Source organism: Pan paniscus, chromosome 3 (genome assembly GCF_029289425.2).
Source record: "Pan paniscus chromosome 3, NHGRI_mPanPan1-v2.0_pri, whole genome shotgun sequence".
NCBI classification, from domain to species: Eukaryota; Metazoa; Chordata; class Mammalia; order Primates; family Hominidae; genus Pan; species Pan paniscus.
In genome coordinates this window covers 144659195-144676040 of record NC_073252.2, presented here as the reverse complement: position 1 = coordinate 144676040, position 16846 = coordinate 144659195, and the positions used below count along the sequence as shown (strand labels likewise).

The following is a 16846-nucleotide window of genomic DNA, read 5'->3' as shown; positions in this document are numbered from 1 at the left end:
AACCCATAGGCACCAGAGGGAATCTCCTGGTCTGTGGGTTGCGAAGACCATGGGAAAAGCATAATACCTGGGCCACAGAGCACCATTCCTCACAGCACAGTCCCTCACAGCTTCCCTTGGCTAGATGAGGGAATTCCTCAACCCCTTGCACTTCCCAGGTGAAGCAATGCCCCACCCTGCTTCGGCTTGCCCTCCGTGGGCTGCACCCACTGTCTAACACTTCCCAAAGAGATGAGCCGGTTACTTCAGTTGGAAATGCAGAAATCACCTGCCTTCTGTGTTGAGCTCACTGGATGCTGCAGACCAGAGCTGTTTCTATTCAGCCATCTTGCCAGACATTGCAGAACTTAAGTCTTATATAGCTTAGTCTAATAGATACAACTTTCCTACTAAGTTAATTTCAAGATATTGAATGGTGAGTCATCACAGGTCTTTAAAAGAAACTTATCCTAATAGCCTGCTTGCCATCTGTTTCTTCTTGAAGATGAACTGCTGTAACTGTCGAAAGGTCAGAAAATATGTGAAATGGTGACATTAAAAGTAAGAAAGAAAATTATTTCTCTTACCATTTTAGGGATACTACAACAAAGCTTCTGAGTGCTTTCAGCAAGCTTTTGACACAACAGTAGAGCTAATGAGCATGCCTCTGATGGATGAGACAAAAGTTCACTATGGAATAGCAAAAGCTCATCAGATGATGCTTACAGTGAACAACTATATAGAGTCTGCAGATCTCACCAGCCTCAACTACCTGCTGTCATGGAAGGAGAGCAGAGGTAACATTGAACCTGATCCAGTTACTGGTAAGGCATTGGTTTTTAGAACACTTTAGTTTTCATATCATTCTCAACGGTTAATTTACTTTCATTGGAAAGTTTCACTCAAATGTCGGTGATTTTAATTTGATTGGTAATTTCAATTTCATGGATCCATAACTACATGAAGGTTGGATATACTTTTGTGCTAAATTATACCTTTGATGTTTAAGAGAAGCATAAAATAGTGGTAATAATGTGGTGTACCTGATAAATCACCATTCTCATGCTGTTTTTTTTTTCATCAGTTATCTTAGTCAACAATAGGTACCGATGAGGCATAAGGAATGTGAAATAAGCTTATGCTTTTTTAGCATGCTCCATGTTATACCTTACTGAAAAGAGTGACTGTTGATGAATGCTAATTTGTTTTATGTGCTTACTTTACTGATAAGTATTTTTATCAGTTTGAGTTGGAATATTAATTTAGAAAATACTTGGTAGTAATCTTTCTCAATTCTACTTTTTTGCCACATGCTTTTTCTTATTCAATAGAATTGAAGAATTCTATTCAAAATAGTCAATTAAAACCAAACATCTAGAAGGGATGCAGGGGTCAGTATTATGTGCCAGCTAGGCTTGGCTCTAGTTCCCAGTTAAGTTTAGAATGGGATATTTTAAAAACCAAAACAAAATAAAATAAAAAAACAATACTGCCTATGACAGCCTTTAGAGTTCTTTTATTTGTGTGCAAATCAAACTTTTTAAGGTAAAATATTTTGGCATAACTCAAATGGAATCATAAGGCAAACCTTTTGTAATGTGAAGAAGTATCTTCTATTTGATTTGAACTCATTGTTTTCCCCTGTGGTCATTTAGATGAAACAACAATCTATTTTGGTATTTATTTCCTCCATAGAATAAATTGTAAATAATAGCAAATTAAGCACAAATAAGTTTTGTTGACTTTTTTAGGTCAGTAGAATACTACTTAACTACCCACCGTCCTCTAGTTATAAAAAAAAGGAAAGATCTTCTTCCAAATACATCCATAGTAAGAGAAAACAACATGAAGTCTTCAAAAAATTGGCAGCTTCTTGAATTTCAGTGTGTTCAAACACCCCCAAAATATTTACAGTCCATTATTAACTGACTGCTTTCACGTCATATTGTGCTTACTTCAGCATGCTGTCTTGTCATCACGTATTTGAGAGGTCTGTAGTTTTGAGTTATGTATCCTTCAGGTTCACATATTTTCTGCCCAGAATGGCAGAAAATAATGCAGAGGAAACATGACCTATATTAGATTACTTATTCTGATGAAGGTTTAGTAGAAGATGAGTAAAGCTTCTCACATTTTCAGATTTATTTTGGATAAACTCCAATCATCACAATGGTAATTATGAAAAAAAATACTCCTGAAAACAGTATCTTCTGATCAGATCTATGTCTATTCGAGGCCATCCTGATTTTCGCTTTAAAAAAGTCTCTTTTTTTTTTTTTTTTTTTTTTGAGACAGAGTCTCGCTCTGTTGTCCAGGCTGGAGTGCAGTGGCGTGATCTCGGCTCACTGCAAGCTCCGCCTCCCGGGTTCACGCCATTCTCCTGCCTCAGCCTCCTGAGCAGCTGGGACCACAGGCGCCCAACCATGACGCACAGCTACTTTTTTTTGTATTTTTAGTAGAGATGGGGTTTCACAGTCTTAGCCAGGATGGTCTTGATCTCCTGACCGCATGATCTACCCGTCTTGGCCTCCCAAACTGCTGGGATTACAGGCATGAGGCACGGCACCCGGCTCTTTTGTTTTTCTTTATTCTGTAAAACTATTTATTTTTCTATACTTTTTATGTTTTATTTCCATGTTTTTGTAAGGTCATGTTTTTTTTTCCAACAGGACTTAGGAGCAGAACAAAAGCATATCAAAATATTATTCAGATATTAAAAACAGCTATTTGTATGGTAGAGGGGGCAGATTAAGTTGTTCAGAATGCTATAAAATAAAACACTCCTTTGCTGATTTATTTTGCCTACATTAGAAATATATGCATGGATGAGCCACAACATTATAAAACTGAAAAATAATAACCTTTTGGGTCCAAGTACAAGTGAGAAATTAATTCTCATACTACTGGCACGGTTTAATATTTTCAGGGGTAGCCCTTCTATTTGGAAAATGAAACCTGTAGGATATTATCAAACAGGTTTGTTTACATAAACATATTTTTTAGTTCAAAAGACATGAAATTCTGCTTTAAAATGCTTCAAAAATACTTCTTGAACCACAACTCTTAACACCATCTCTGCTCTGCTTAAAAATCTTCCTCGGCTCCCCACCGCCTGTTCATTAAATACAAGCTTCTCAATCTTTTCTGACCACTTCCCTCTGCCACTCCCCCTGCCCTCAGCATACCACATGCTTTATTATCACCTACTCTCAGTTCTAGCCCCATCCAGGAAAATCTTGCGCATTTTGCTAGGTCATTCTCAAATGCTGAAACCCTCCATGATGCCCTCTTATTTAAATGTGATCTCTTCTCTGTCCAACATTGAATGTCATTCATTTCTCTCCACGCAATTTTCATTTGGCATATTCTGCATCCTACCACGGCCATTTCTGTAATCGCCTTAACTGCCTGATTAAGGGTAAAAGTCTCTTGAAAACAGGCCCTTGTTCTTGGTATTCCCTACAAAAGAAGACACGATGTTTGGCATCTACTAGGTACCAAGTAAATATTTGTTGAATCAAATCGAATTCAAAATGAGTATGTATGCCCTAATCATAAACTAGTTTGCATTAACGACTTTTTAAACAAAATGCGTAGTTTCCCCCCTTCTTGGAAAACCTGTGATCCAACACTGCATTTTGACTACCATCCAATTATCACATGAATGAAGGATGACATTCACCCAACATGATGTCAACAAAATGAAAAAATACAAAAATATTATTTGGAAATCTGAACAGCTTTTAAGTTTTCAACTTTTGCCTTTCTTCTAAGAAAAGGCATCTTTAATCTTGCCATTGAAGGGTCCCATGTATTCAGAAAAAAAACAGATCAAAGATCTGAAAGATACATTTTAAAAGCTGTGCAGTTATCTTCACCTCTGAGACTTCCATCCTCCAAACAAATCATTAGCTCAGAGAGCAGGCAATATTCTTTTAAGCAGAGGAACATGACCCCCTAAGGGAATAGAGCAGTGAGAGCATTCAGGTCTCTAGATGAAATAGAACAGTGACTCACCAGCAATCATCTCTCATCTTTATACCTTTCAGAGGGAACACAGCAAATGTAGGCACCTTCATTCTATTCTAACACTCTTAGATATGGTTAGACCTGAGTGCTTATTCTTTCTTTCCAATATTAAAATAAGAATAGATTATCCTCCCAAACTTAGAGATTTAGAAGAAATTCAAATTGATTGCAGTTCAATAAAATTGTTCATCCTAAATCAGCTGAAATTGGTTGGCTCCAGAAGGCTTAAGAGCCTATGAATTTCTGCTGATTTCTCCAGAATATAGTTTACTTTCCTTACTAGAGCTATTATCTCTACAATCAAGAGGAATTTTTTTAAATGAAAGGCTCATTCATCTGGCCTTTTGGAGATCTCAGACCCACATGTGGAACAGCAACACAGAAGCAAAAGCTTTCCATATTCAACTTAATAGCAGTGTTAACCTAGAAATGTAATTATGGCCATTTAAATACCAACATTGTTAACCACTTCATTGATAATAATTATATCAGTAACATGGTTTTAATGTACTTTCTTATTGTAGCCAAATGTAAATGACATCAGAGAAATAAGATGCAAATCCTGACTATAGAAATATAGTAGATTAAACTGCTGGCAGTCAGTACTTAAAGACACTGTTTTCTACAAAATGGCATGTAAAGGTTTCCTTGACTGGCAATGATATCATTGTAGTTTTGTGCATCATTTAGTATTCTTAAAAGAGAATGATCAAAACCATGACTTTGTCTCACAGCCCTTGGTTTATGTTGGCTTAATGTGGGTCCCTGGGCTTAATATTGAGTCATGTTTTTGTAACCTGTTCCTTGCTTGTATTTTTCATTCATGAACTCAACCCTTTAAAAAAAAAGTGAAAAAAAATCACACTCACTAGTGATCCTCAGCTTTTATTACAATCAGCTACTTCTGTTGGTTATTAACTTTAATAATGAGGAGGAAGTCATGGAATTAGCCAAAAAGTCAGCAAGCAAGTGGGTTTCATCCATCTTATAATGACAGAGGAACTCTCTGTCTTTAATAGTGTTTTCATAACCAACACAAAGAAAAAGAAGAATCTGGTGAAAAATATGACTGAATCAAAGCTCACCTACTGGCAGCTTGGTGTCATTCAGAGAGGCTACTAGTCAAGAGTCCAGTGAGCTGAGCTCTAACATCATACTGAGCATTAATTAGCTTTGTGACTTTCAGCAAAAGATTTCATTTTGTGTCCTTAACCTGTTACCTGAGGTTCAAAATATATGTCGACAAGATTCCTCTGGAACTGACCATGATTTCTTAGTAAGAGCATCTTTCTCACTAAATATGGTATTTTGTAGTCTTTTTTTTTTTTTTTTTTTTTTTTTTGAGACAGAGTCTGGCTCTGTCACCCAGGCTAGAGTGCAGCGGTGCAATCTCGGCTCACTACAAGCTCCATCTCCCGGGTTCATGCCATTCTCCTGCCTCAGCCTCCCGAGTAGCTGGGACTACAGGTGCCCGCCCCAATACCCGGCTAATTTTTTGTATTTTTAGTAGAGACGGGGTTTCACTGTGTTACCCAGGATGGTCTCGATCTGACCTCGTGATCCACCTGCCTCGGCCTCCCAAAGTGCTGGGATTACGGGCATGAGCCACCATGCCTAGCCCGGCCAGTATTTTGTAGTCTTTAAGAGTACAATCTAGATGTTCATGAGCATTTTATTTGTTGGTTTTCTCCCCACAAACATCGGCTTCTGTGAATTTCCACAAAAGGAAACTTATTATTATCATTATTTTTATTATATATTAAACAACTATAGGAAGACTAAGTGTATTTGATCCTTCTGCTAGAATTTATAATAAAAGTTTTACTTTTCCCTGGTTGGCACTCTTGAGGCTGCTAATCTTAGTGAACTATTTTATCTGAAGACTTACTTTTAATTCATCCTCCTGTATCCAATCCTGTGTCTTACTTCCCCTTAGCATTTCCTCAACCCTACCCTACCCCCCGCTGTTCCTGGGGCTCCTGATTTCTGAATATTCCTGCTTTTCTCCTCATGATTATTCCTCTTCATATATTTTACTTTGTGGCTACCTCTTCCCTCCTAAATCTGATGCCACTCCTATATCCTATAGTTCATATGTTCAAGGAGGTAGTAGGAACTTAAAGAGTCATGGAATAAAATGTCCAAGATGAAAAATAAATTGAATGGGATTAGCAGCAGATTACACAATGCAAAGGAAAAGGTTAGTGAACTTGAAGACATAGCAATAGAAACTATTCACAATGAAATAGTGTGAAAAAATACTGAAAAAAAAATTGAACAGAGAATGTCAGAGAACTGTGGGTCAACTTCAAGAAGCCTAATATATGATTGAATTGGAGGCCCCAAAGGAGAGGGAAAAGAAGAGAGAACGAATATATATATATGTGTGTATATATATATATATATATATATGTATATATATATGTATATATATATATGTATATATATATATATGTATATATATATATATATGTATATATATATATGTATATATATATATATGTATATATATATATATGTATATATATATATATGTATATATATATATATATGTATATATATATAACAAAGTAATCAGTGGCCAGTTGTTTTACAAATTTGATTTAAGAAAAACCACAAACTGGAATTTAAGAAGCCCAGTAAACTGTAAGCAAAAGAAACATGAAGAAACTAAATGGAGGCATACCGTAGTCAGTGCTTGAAACCAGTGATAAAAAGAAATATGTTAAAGCAGCCAGGGTGAGGTGGGAGAGGAAGGACACTACATACAGAGACAGGACAAACAAAAAAACCCAGAAAGATCTTTGTAAAAAATACAGTTCAGAAGAAGATATTTAAAGTACTGAAATAAAAAAAAAATGAGCATCAAACCTAGAATTGTATACTCAGTGAAAATATCTTTCAAAACCATAGGCAAAATAAAGCTTTTGCCAACCATACAAAAGCTGAGAGAATTAATCACTAAACATCAGTACAAGAAATGTTACATTCCTACACACTGAAGGAAAAGGGATTCAGTTTGAAATCTGCATCTGTGCAAAGAAATAAAGAACATGAAAATTAGAAATATGTCAGTAAAAATAATTTTTCTTTTTAAATTTGCTTTAAAAATAATTGGTTAATGCAAACAATTAACCAATTGTAGGGTTTATAACAAATGTGAAAGTAAATGTAAATTAAATGGAGAAATCTGATTTTGTAGAGGCACCTTCAGTTTCCACCAGGCAGACAACTGCCAGCCTGGGGACCACCATAGCTCAATATTTGAACTGAATGTTGTCAGTGCTCATCAGTCTCTTCTTTGGGAACTCACTGTTTTAGCATCCATAGCTCATTGCCTAGTTGTTGGGTTCCTCTAAAAGGGATTTGTTTTTAATTTTGACCTTTTTTTTCTTAGATTACACAAACTTTACCTGGCTAAGGGTGGGTGATATATTTTGATACTGGGTATTTTGGGGCCCCAGATCATCACAGCCTACTGCACAAAGGGGCCTTCTAATGTCAGCTTTGTGGGTTCTGATGGCTTTCTATTTGCTATGAGAAATTGTTTCAGGCTCATGGCATACATCTTTGCATCCAGACCTGGAATCTACCATTTCTACAAGGAGCCCCAACAAAAGAAATTTTTGAAAAAGCAAAAGTAACTTCTAAAAATCTAAAAATAAATAAACAGATAAAGCCAATGACCCTAAATATGTATCCAGTTGGTGATGTAATCACACAGAAAGGAAAAATTCCGGATGGCTTTAAAACAGAGAAATTTGACCATACATCTCTAATGGATTATATCCTAAAAAATGCCTCCCACCCAAAAAATCTAAAATTTTTTTCAGTAGTCATGTTATTGGTGTTGATGTTGACATTATTATTATGATGTGTGGTTTAGGAGACATTAAATGGATAATTACTTAATATACTAAGTATTTTATTCAGTGTCCCTATGGACTAAAATTCTCAGCTTGTGTAAGTTCCTCATTTGAAAATTGGGGTGCAACAGAGGTGATTAGACTATATGATCTCTCTGAATTCCTTTTTTGTTCTTTAAATCTATGATTCCTAGCTTTCTGAGAAAATTCTTATGCTTTTAAGTTTTATTTTACTCTAATTGAATTTAAGATAATCCTAAAAACTAATAAAATTATTATGGGTTTTTAAAACATCATTCTCCCTGATATGGTTTTCAACAAATTCCATATAAATAACTCCTTTACATTGTTTTTGCCATGATATTGCAAGTATATCAACATACGACAGTGGGGGTGGAGGTGGGAAAAAATAAACGTTTATGAAATGAATCATTACATAATCTCAAACAAAATTACTTCAAAATTCCTTAGTTATACCTTAGAATAACACTTCTTTAAGAATTTCTGGAGCAACACACTGGAATAGAGAATTAAGAAAAACCCAAAAAAGATAAGCCTGTGAATTTGGATAAGGTATATTTCAGTGATGGGAAGTCTTCTCTGACTATAGTCTCCAAGTGTTGGGCAGGGAGGAATTTGGGCTTTGAAGTCAGTCGATCAATCTCTTTGTTTGAATCCCAACTCCTCCCCTCCATAGCTGACGGACCTGGGTAACTTGACCTTTGTTCCCTCATCTATAAAAGGAAGATGACAGTTCCTCCCTCACAAGGTTGCCTTGAGGATCCACTAACAGAATGCACCTATTGGCCACCTGCCTAATGGCCATTGCCCAACTTCTTATCTGCCAACAGAATCTGGACCGGTTTTCCCTCCTCAAGGTCCCATGTCCTTAAGGGGAGGTAAGGCCTTTCTTGATCCCCAGTCGTTGAATATTTACTATATAATTCAGTCACTGGGATCTCATTATACTTGCCGAGTGACAGCTTCAGAAACAATATGTGACACAATCCTAAACAAGCATATAAGAGAAGAAAATCTTCTGATGAATTCCTAAGAAGATTTTCTTCATTCCTAAAAGGGAACACAAGATAAGGAATTCCCCTTTTCCTGATTTTAAATGTTGATGCATGAATATGTGATGCCTGGAGCTACTATAGCCAACTTGCAACCAAGCTATCAAAGTGCTGAGGATGGCAATGAGAAGGCACAGAAGGAATCAGAAGCGTAACGAGTTCCCTGCATGCCAAAGTAACCAACCCTGGAATTACCACCACTATTTTCTATTAATGTGAGATAAATGTCCCCATTTCTTTTTGTATTTTATTATTTTTAATTGACAAAAACAAATTATACATATTTGTAATGTACAACATGATGTTTTGAAACATGTATTCATTGTGGAATGTCTCAAGCTAATTAGCATATACGATATCTCTCATACTATTTTTTTTGTTTTATGGAGGGAGAACACAAACTCTACTATCTTAGCAATTTTCAAAAAAACAATACATTGGCCAGGCGTGGTGGCTCACGCCTGTAATCCCACAACTTTAGGAGGCCAAGGCAGGTGAATCACCTGAGGTCAGAAGTTCGAGACCAGCCTGGCCAACACGGTGAAACCTCATCTCTGCTAAAAATACAAAAATTAAGTGGGCATGGTGGGGGGTGCCTGTAATCCCAGCTACTCGGGAAGCTGAGGCAAGAGAATTGCTTGAATCCGGGAGGCACAGTTTACAGTGAGCTGAGATTGCACCATTGCACTCCAGCCTGGATGACAAGAGCAAAACTCCACCTAAAGAAAAAAAAAGAGGAGGGCAGCCAAGATGGCTGAATAGGAACAGCTCCAGTCTACAGCTCCCAGCGTGAGTGATGCAGAAGACAGGTGATTTCTGCATTTCCATCTGAGCTTTGAAGAGAGCAGTGGTGCTCCCAGCACACAGCTGGAGATCTGAGAACGGGCAGACTGCCTCCTCAAGTGGGTCCCTGACTCCTGACCCCCAAGCAGCCTAACTGGGAGGCACCCCCCAGTAGGGGCAGACTGACACCTCACACGGCCGGGTACTCCTCTGAGACAAAACTTCCAGAGGAACGATCGGACAGCAGCATTCGCGGTTCATGAAAATCCGCTGTTCTGCAGCCACTGCTGCTGATACCCAGGCGAACAGGGTCTGGAGTGGACCTCTAGCAAACTCCAACAGACCTGCAGCTGAGGGTCCTGTCTGTTAGAAGGAAAACTAACAAACAGAAAGGACATCCACACCAAAAACCCATCTGTACATCACCATCATCAAAGACCAAAAGTAGATAAAACCACAAAGATGGGAAAAAACGGAGCAGAAAAACTGGAAACTCTAAAAAGCAGACCGCCTCTCCTCCTCCAAAGGAAGGCAGTTCATCACCAGCAATGGAACAAAGCTGGACAGAGAATGACTTTGACGAGTTGAGAGAAGAAGCCTTCAGACGATCAAACTACTCCAAGCTACAGGAGGAAATTCAAACCAGAGGCAAAGAAGTTAAAAACTTTGAAAAAAATGTAGATGAATGTATAACTAGAATAACCAATACAGAGAAGTGCTCAAAGGAGCTGATGGAGCTGAAAGCCTAGGCTCCAGAACTACGTGAAGAATGCAGAAGCCTCAGGAGCCGATGCGATCAACTGGAAGAAAGGGTATCAGTGATGGAAGATGAAATGCATGAAATGAAGCAAGAAGGGAAGTTTAGAGAAAAAAGAATAAAAAGAAATGAGCAAAGCCTCCAAGAAGTATTGGACTATGTGAAAAGACCAAATCTACGTCTGATTGGTGTACCTGAAAGTGATGGGGAGAATGGAACCAAGTTGGAAAACACTCTGCAGGATATTATCCAGGAGAACTTCCCCAATCTAGCAAGGCAGGCCAACATTCAGATTGAGGAAATACAGAGAATGCCACAAAGATACTCCTCGAGAAGAGCAACTCCAAGACACATAATTGTCAGATTCACCAAAATTGAAATGAAGGAAAAAATGTTAAGGGCAGCCAGACAGAAAGGTTGGGTTACCCACAAAGAGAAGCCCATCAGACTAACAGCGGATCTCTCGGCAGAAACTCTACAAGCCAGAAGAGACTGGGGGCCAATATTCAACATTCTTAAAGAAAAGAATTTTCAATCCAGAATTTCATATCCAGCCAAACTAAGCTTCATAAGTGAAGGAGAAATAAAATACTTTACAGACAAGCAAATGCTGAGAGATTTTGTCACCACCAGGCCTGCCCTAAAAGAGCTCCTGAAGGAAGCACTAAACATGGAAAGGAACAACCGGTACCAGCCGCTGCAAAATCATGCCAAAATATAAAGACCATCGAGACTAGGAAGAAACTGCATCAACTAACGAGCAAAATAACCAGCTAACATCATAATGACAGGATCAAATTCACACATAACAATATTAACTTTAAATGTAAATGGACTAAATGCTCCAATTAAAAGACACAGACTGGCAAATTGGATAAAGAGTCAAGACCCATCAGTGTGCTGTATTCAGGAAGCCCATCTCACGTGCAGAGACACATATGGGCTCAAAATAAAAGGATGGAGGAAGATCTACCAAGCAAATGGAAAACAAAAAAAAGGCAGGGGTTTCAATCCTAGTCTCTGAAAAAACAGACTTTAAACCAACAAAGATCAAAAGAGACAAAGAAGGCCATTACATAGTGGTCAAGGGATCAATTCAACAAGAAGAGCTAACTATCCTAAATGTATATGCACCCAATACAGGAGCACCCAGATTCATAAAGCAAGTCCTGAGTGACCTACAAAGAGACTTAGACTCCCACACAATAATAATAGGAGACTTTAACACCCCACTGTCAACATTAGACAGATCAACGAGACAGAAAGTTAACAAGGATACCCAGGAATTGAACTCAGCTCTGCACCAAGCAGACCTAATAGACATCTATAGAAATCTCCACCCCAAATCAACAGTATATACATTTTTTTCCACACCACACCACACCTATTCCAAAATTGACCACATAGTTGGAAGTAAAGCTCTCCTCAGCAAATGTAAAAGAACAGAAATTATAACAAACTGTCTCTCAGACCACAGTGCAATCAAACTAGAACTCAGGATTAAGAAACTCACTCAAAACTGCTCAACTACATGGAAACTGAACAACCTGCTCCTGAATGACTACTGGGTACATAACGAAATGAAGGCAGAAATAAAGATGATCTTTGAAACCAACGAGAACAAAGACACAACATAGCAGAATATCTGGGACACATTCAAAGCAGTGTGTAGAGGGAAATTTATAGCACTAAATGCCCACAAGAGAAAGCAGGAAAGATCCAAAACTGACACCCTAACATCACAATTAAAAGAACTAGAAAAGCAAGAACAAACACATTCAAAAGCTAGCAGAAGGCAAGAAATAACTAAAATCAGAGCAGAACTGAAGGAAACAGAGACACAAAAAACCCTTCAAAAAATTAATGAATCCAGGAGCTGATTTTTTGAAAGGATCAACAAAATTGATAGACCGCTAGCAAGACTAATAAAGAAGAAAAGAGAGAAGAATCAAATAGACGCAATAAAAAACGATAAAGGGGATATCACCACCAATCCCACAGAAATACAAACTACCATCAGAGAATACTACAAACACCTCTACGCAAATAAACTAGAAAATCCAGAAAAAATTGATAAATTCCTTGACACATACACCCTCCCAAGACTAAACCAGGAAGAAGCTGAATCTCTGAATAGACCAATAACAGGATCTGAAATTGTGGCAATAATCAATAGCTTACCAACCAAAAAGAATCCAGGACCAGATGGATTCACAGCCCAATTCTACCAGAGGTACAAGGAGGAACTGGTACCATTCCTTCTGAAACCATTCCAATCAATAGAAACAGAGGGAATCCTCCCTAACTCATTTGATGAGGCCAGCATCATCCCGATACCAAAGCCGGGCAGAGACACAACCAAGAAAGAGAATTTTAGACCAATATCCTTGATGAACATTGATGCAAAAATCCTCAATAAAATACTGGCAAAACGAATCCAGCAGCACATCAAAAAGCTTATCCACCATGATCAAGTGGGCTTCATCCCTGGGATGCAAGGCTGGTTCAATATACGCAAATCAATAAATGTAATCCAGCATATAAAGAGAACCAAAGACAAAAACCACATGATTATCTCAATAGATGCAGAAAAGGCCTTTGACAAAATTCAACAACGCTTCATGCTAAAAACTCTCAATAAATTAGGTATTGATGGGACATATCTCAAAATAATAAGAGCTATCTATGACAAACCCACAGCCAATATCATACTGAATGGGCAAAAACTGGAAGCATTCCCTTTGCAAACTGGCACAAGACAGGGATGCCCTCTCTCACCACTCCTATTCAACATAGTGTTGGAAGTTCTGGCCAGGGCAGTTAGGCAGGAGAAGGAAATAAAGGGTATTCAATTAGGAAAAGAGGAAGTCAAATTGTCCCTGTTTGCAGATGACATGATTGTATATCTAGAAAACCCCATTGTCTCAGCCCGAAGTCTCCTTAAGCTGATAAGCAGCTTCAGCAAAGTCTCAGGATACAAAATCAATGTATAAAAATCACAAGCATTCTTATACACCAATAACAGACAAACAGAGAGCCAAATCATCAGTGAACTCCCATTCACAGTTGCTTCAAAGAGAATAAAATACCTAGGAATCCAACTTACAGGGGATGTGAAGGACCTCTTCAAGGAGAACTACAAACCACTGCTCAATGAAATAAAAGAGGATACAAACAAATGGAAGAACATTCCATGCTCATGGGTAGGAAGAATCAATATCATGAAAATGGCCATACTGCCCAAGGTAATTTATAGATTCAATGCCATCCCCATCAAGCTACCAATGACTTTCTTCACAGATTTAGAAAAAATTACTTTAAATTTCATATGGAACTAAAAAAAGAGCCCACATTGCCAAGTCAATCGTAAGCAAAAAGAACATAGCTGGAGGCATCACGCTACCTGACTTCAAACTATACTACAAGGCTACAGTAACCAAAACAGCATGGTACTGGTACCAAAACAGAGATATAGATCAATGGAACAGAACAGAGCCCTCAGAAATAACGCCGCTTATCTACAACTATCTGATCTTTGACAAACCTGAGGAAAACAAGCAATGGGGAAAGGATTCCCTATTTAACACATGGTGCTGGGAAAACTGGCTAGCCATATGTAGAAAGCTGAAACTGGATTCCTTCCTTACACCTTATACAAAAATTAATTCAAGATGGATTAAAGACTTAAACGTTAGACCTAAAACCATAAAAACCCTAGAAGAAAACCTAGGCATTACCATTCAGGACATAGGCATGGGCAAGGACTTCATATCTGAAACACCAAAAGCAATAAACTAAGGAGCTTCTGCACAGCAAAAGATACTACCATCAGAGTGAACAGGCAACCTACAAAATAGGAGAAAATTTTCACAACCTACTCATCTGACAAAGGGCTATTATCCGGAATCTACAATGAACTCAAACAAATTTACAAGAAAAAACAAACAACCCCATCAAAAAGTGGGCAAAGGATATGAACAGACACTTCTCAAAAGAAGACATTTATGCAGCCAAAAGACACATGAAAAAATGCTCATCATCACTGACCATCAGAGAAATGCAAATCAAAACCACAATGAGATACCATCTCACACCAGTTAGAATGATGATCATTAAAAAGTCAGGAAACAACAGGTGCTGGAGAGGATGTGGAGAAATAGGAACACTTTTACACTGTTGGTGGGACTGTAAACTAGTTCAACCATTGTGGAAGTCAGTGTGGCGATTCCTCAGGGATCTAGAACTAGAAATACCATTTGACCCAGCCATACCATTACTGGGTATATACTCAAAGGAATATAAATCATGCTGCTATAAAGACACATGCACACATATGTTTATTGTGGCACTATTCACAATAGCAGACTTGGAACCAACCCAAATGTCCAACAATGATAGACTGGATTAAGAAAATGTGGCACATATACACCATGGAATACTATGCAGCCATAAAAAATGAAGAGTTCATGTCCTTTGTAGGGACATGGATGAAATTGGAAATCATCATTCTCAGTAAACTATCGCAAGGACAAAAAACCAAACACCTCATGTTCTCACTCATAGGTGGGAATTGAACAATGGGAACACGTGGACCCAAGAAGGGGAACATCACATTCTGGGGACTGTTGTGGGGTGGGGGGAGGGGGGAGGGATAGCATTAGGAGTTATACCTAATGCTAAATGACGAGTTAATGGGTGCAGCACACCAGCATGGCACATGTATACATATGTAACTAACCTGCACATTGTGCACATGTACCCTAAAACTTAAAGTATAATAATAATAAAATAAAAAAAGGCAGATTTCCAACAGAAAAAAAAAAGAACAGAAAAACCAATACATTGTTATTAACTACAGGCACTATATTGTCTGATAGATCTATTGAACTTATTCCTCCTATCTGACTGACACTTTGTATCCTTTGCCCAACATCTCCTCCTCCCATCCCCAAATTTTTCTATTTCTTAAGCCATTGTTAACTGATTTTTTTAAAAAAAAGAAAAAAAAACTTGTATCTGACAATACTGCAAGAACAAAATGTTAAGTAGTGCCAACACATTATCTATCACGGAGAAACAACTGTGGTCATTACTGTGGTCCCAGCTGCTAGCACCATGCCTGGCACATAATAGTGCTCAAGGAAACCCTAAACTGTGAAACTGTTTGTTGAACAACAGTTATTTACAATAGAATTTTAGTAAATATGTTTTTTTAAAGCATTAGGCAAGATCTCAAAATCTGATATGCTCTCTGAATTTTAAAAACACCTCATGTTCTAACTGTACTTATCTCTCCTCCCAACTTAACTCCTTTCCTAATGAGAACACCCATTCCTTCAGAGTATCGAAGTTATGAATGTAGTTAGGAAGAAATCAAATTGAACTGATTCCTCACCAAATTATGCCTGAAAGTGTTTTAACCTATTCAGAGCAATTAGGGTGTTTTTAAATGTTGGAAGATTACCTACGGCCAGAACTTAGGACAGTTATAATATAGTATATAATTGAAATCGTTCAGGCAGTGTGGGGCAAGATAATTATGGATAATGTGGCCAATACATGGATCCGTCTTGTAAAAGTTGGGAATCTGCCTTTAAATTCAACTTCTGTAAGCTATCCTGAATTTCAAAGCTTCCCTTTATTTGGCATGAATCTACATCCCCTTTTTTTGGGGGGAAAAAGAGGTCATTAGAATTTGTATTAAGAAAAATGTGTAAGCTATATTTTAACAAAGGAATTTTTAAATGACAGATCACTCTCTGATGAATCTGATGAAAGCTAAGGGGTCTCTCTCCAGAAAACATGCAACTATGGCATATATAGCTGACTTGAATGACACAGATTTGAACTACATAGGTCCACTCAGATGCAGATTTTCTTCCACCTCTGCCATCCCTGAGATAGCAAGACCAAACCTAGTTCTCTTCATCCTCCTCACAATTTTCTTAATAACATTTTCTTTTCTCTAGCTTACTTTAAGAATACAATGTATACATACAACACACATACATACAACATACAAATTATATGTTAATAGACTGTTCATGGTATCAGTAAGGCTTCTGGTTAACAGTAGGCTATTAGCAGTTACATTTTGGGGGAGTCAAAAGTTATATGCAGATTTTCCACTGCAGCAGGGTCAGCACCCCTAGCCCCTCCATTGTTCAAGGGTCAACTGTAATTTCAGAGAGTTCAGTAACCATTGTTCAAATAGGTAGAAATGACAAGTGCTTACAAGTATCTGATTCTTTTCTCTCACATGGAAGATGGCACTTCCCAGTACCTTGCAACTGGACAGGGCTCTGGGACTGACTAGTTCTGGCCAATGGACTGTAGTCAAAAGTCACTTCTGGCTTAAG

The 16846-nt window shown here is 37.9% G+C and overlaps 1 protein-coding gene across 4 annotated transcripts in view; it reads left to right on the top strand.

The window, feature by feature from the left end:
- The window catches only part of TTC29 (tetratricopeptide repeat domain 29), a 243729-nt gene that overhangs the window by 138675 nt on the left and 88208 nt on the right, over window positions 1-16846 (top strand). For 3 of the 4 annotated variants that reach the window (XM_055111882.1, XM_003815851.3, XM_055111881.1), the window contains one exon: window positions 575-803. In XM_055111882.1, coding sequence (XP_054967857.1) covers window positions 575-803 — 229 coding nt within the window. The remainder of the gene's footprint in view (window positions 1-574; window positions 804-16846) is intronic. The other variant, XM_034959219.2, reaches the window with a different exon arrangement.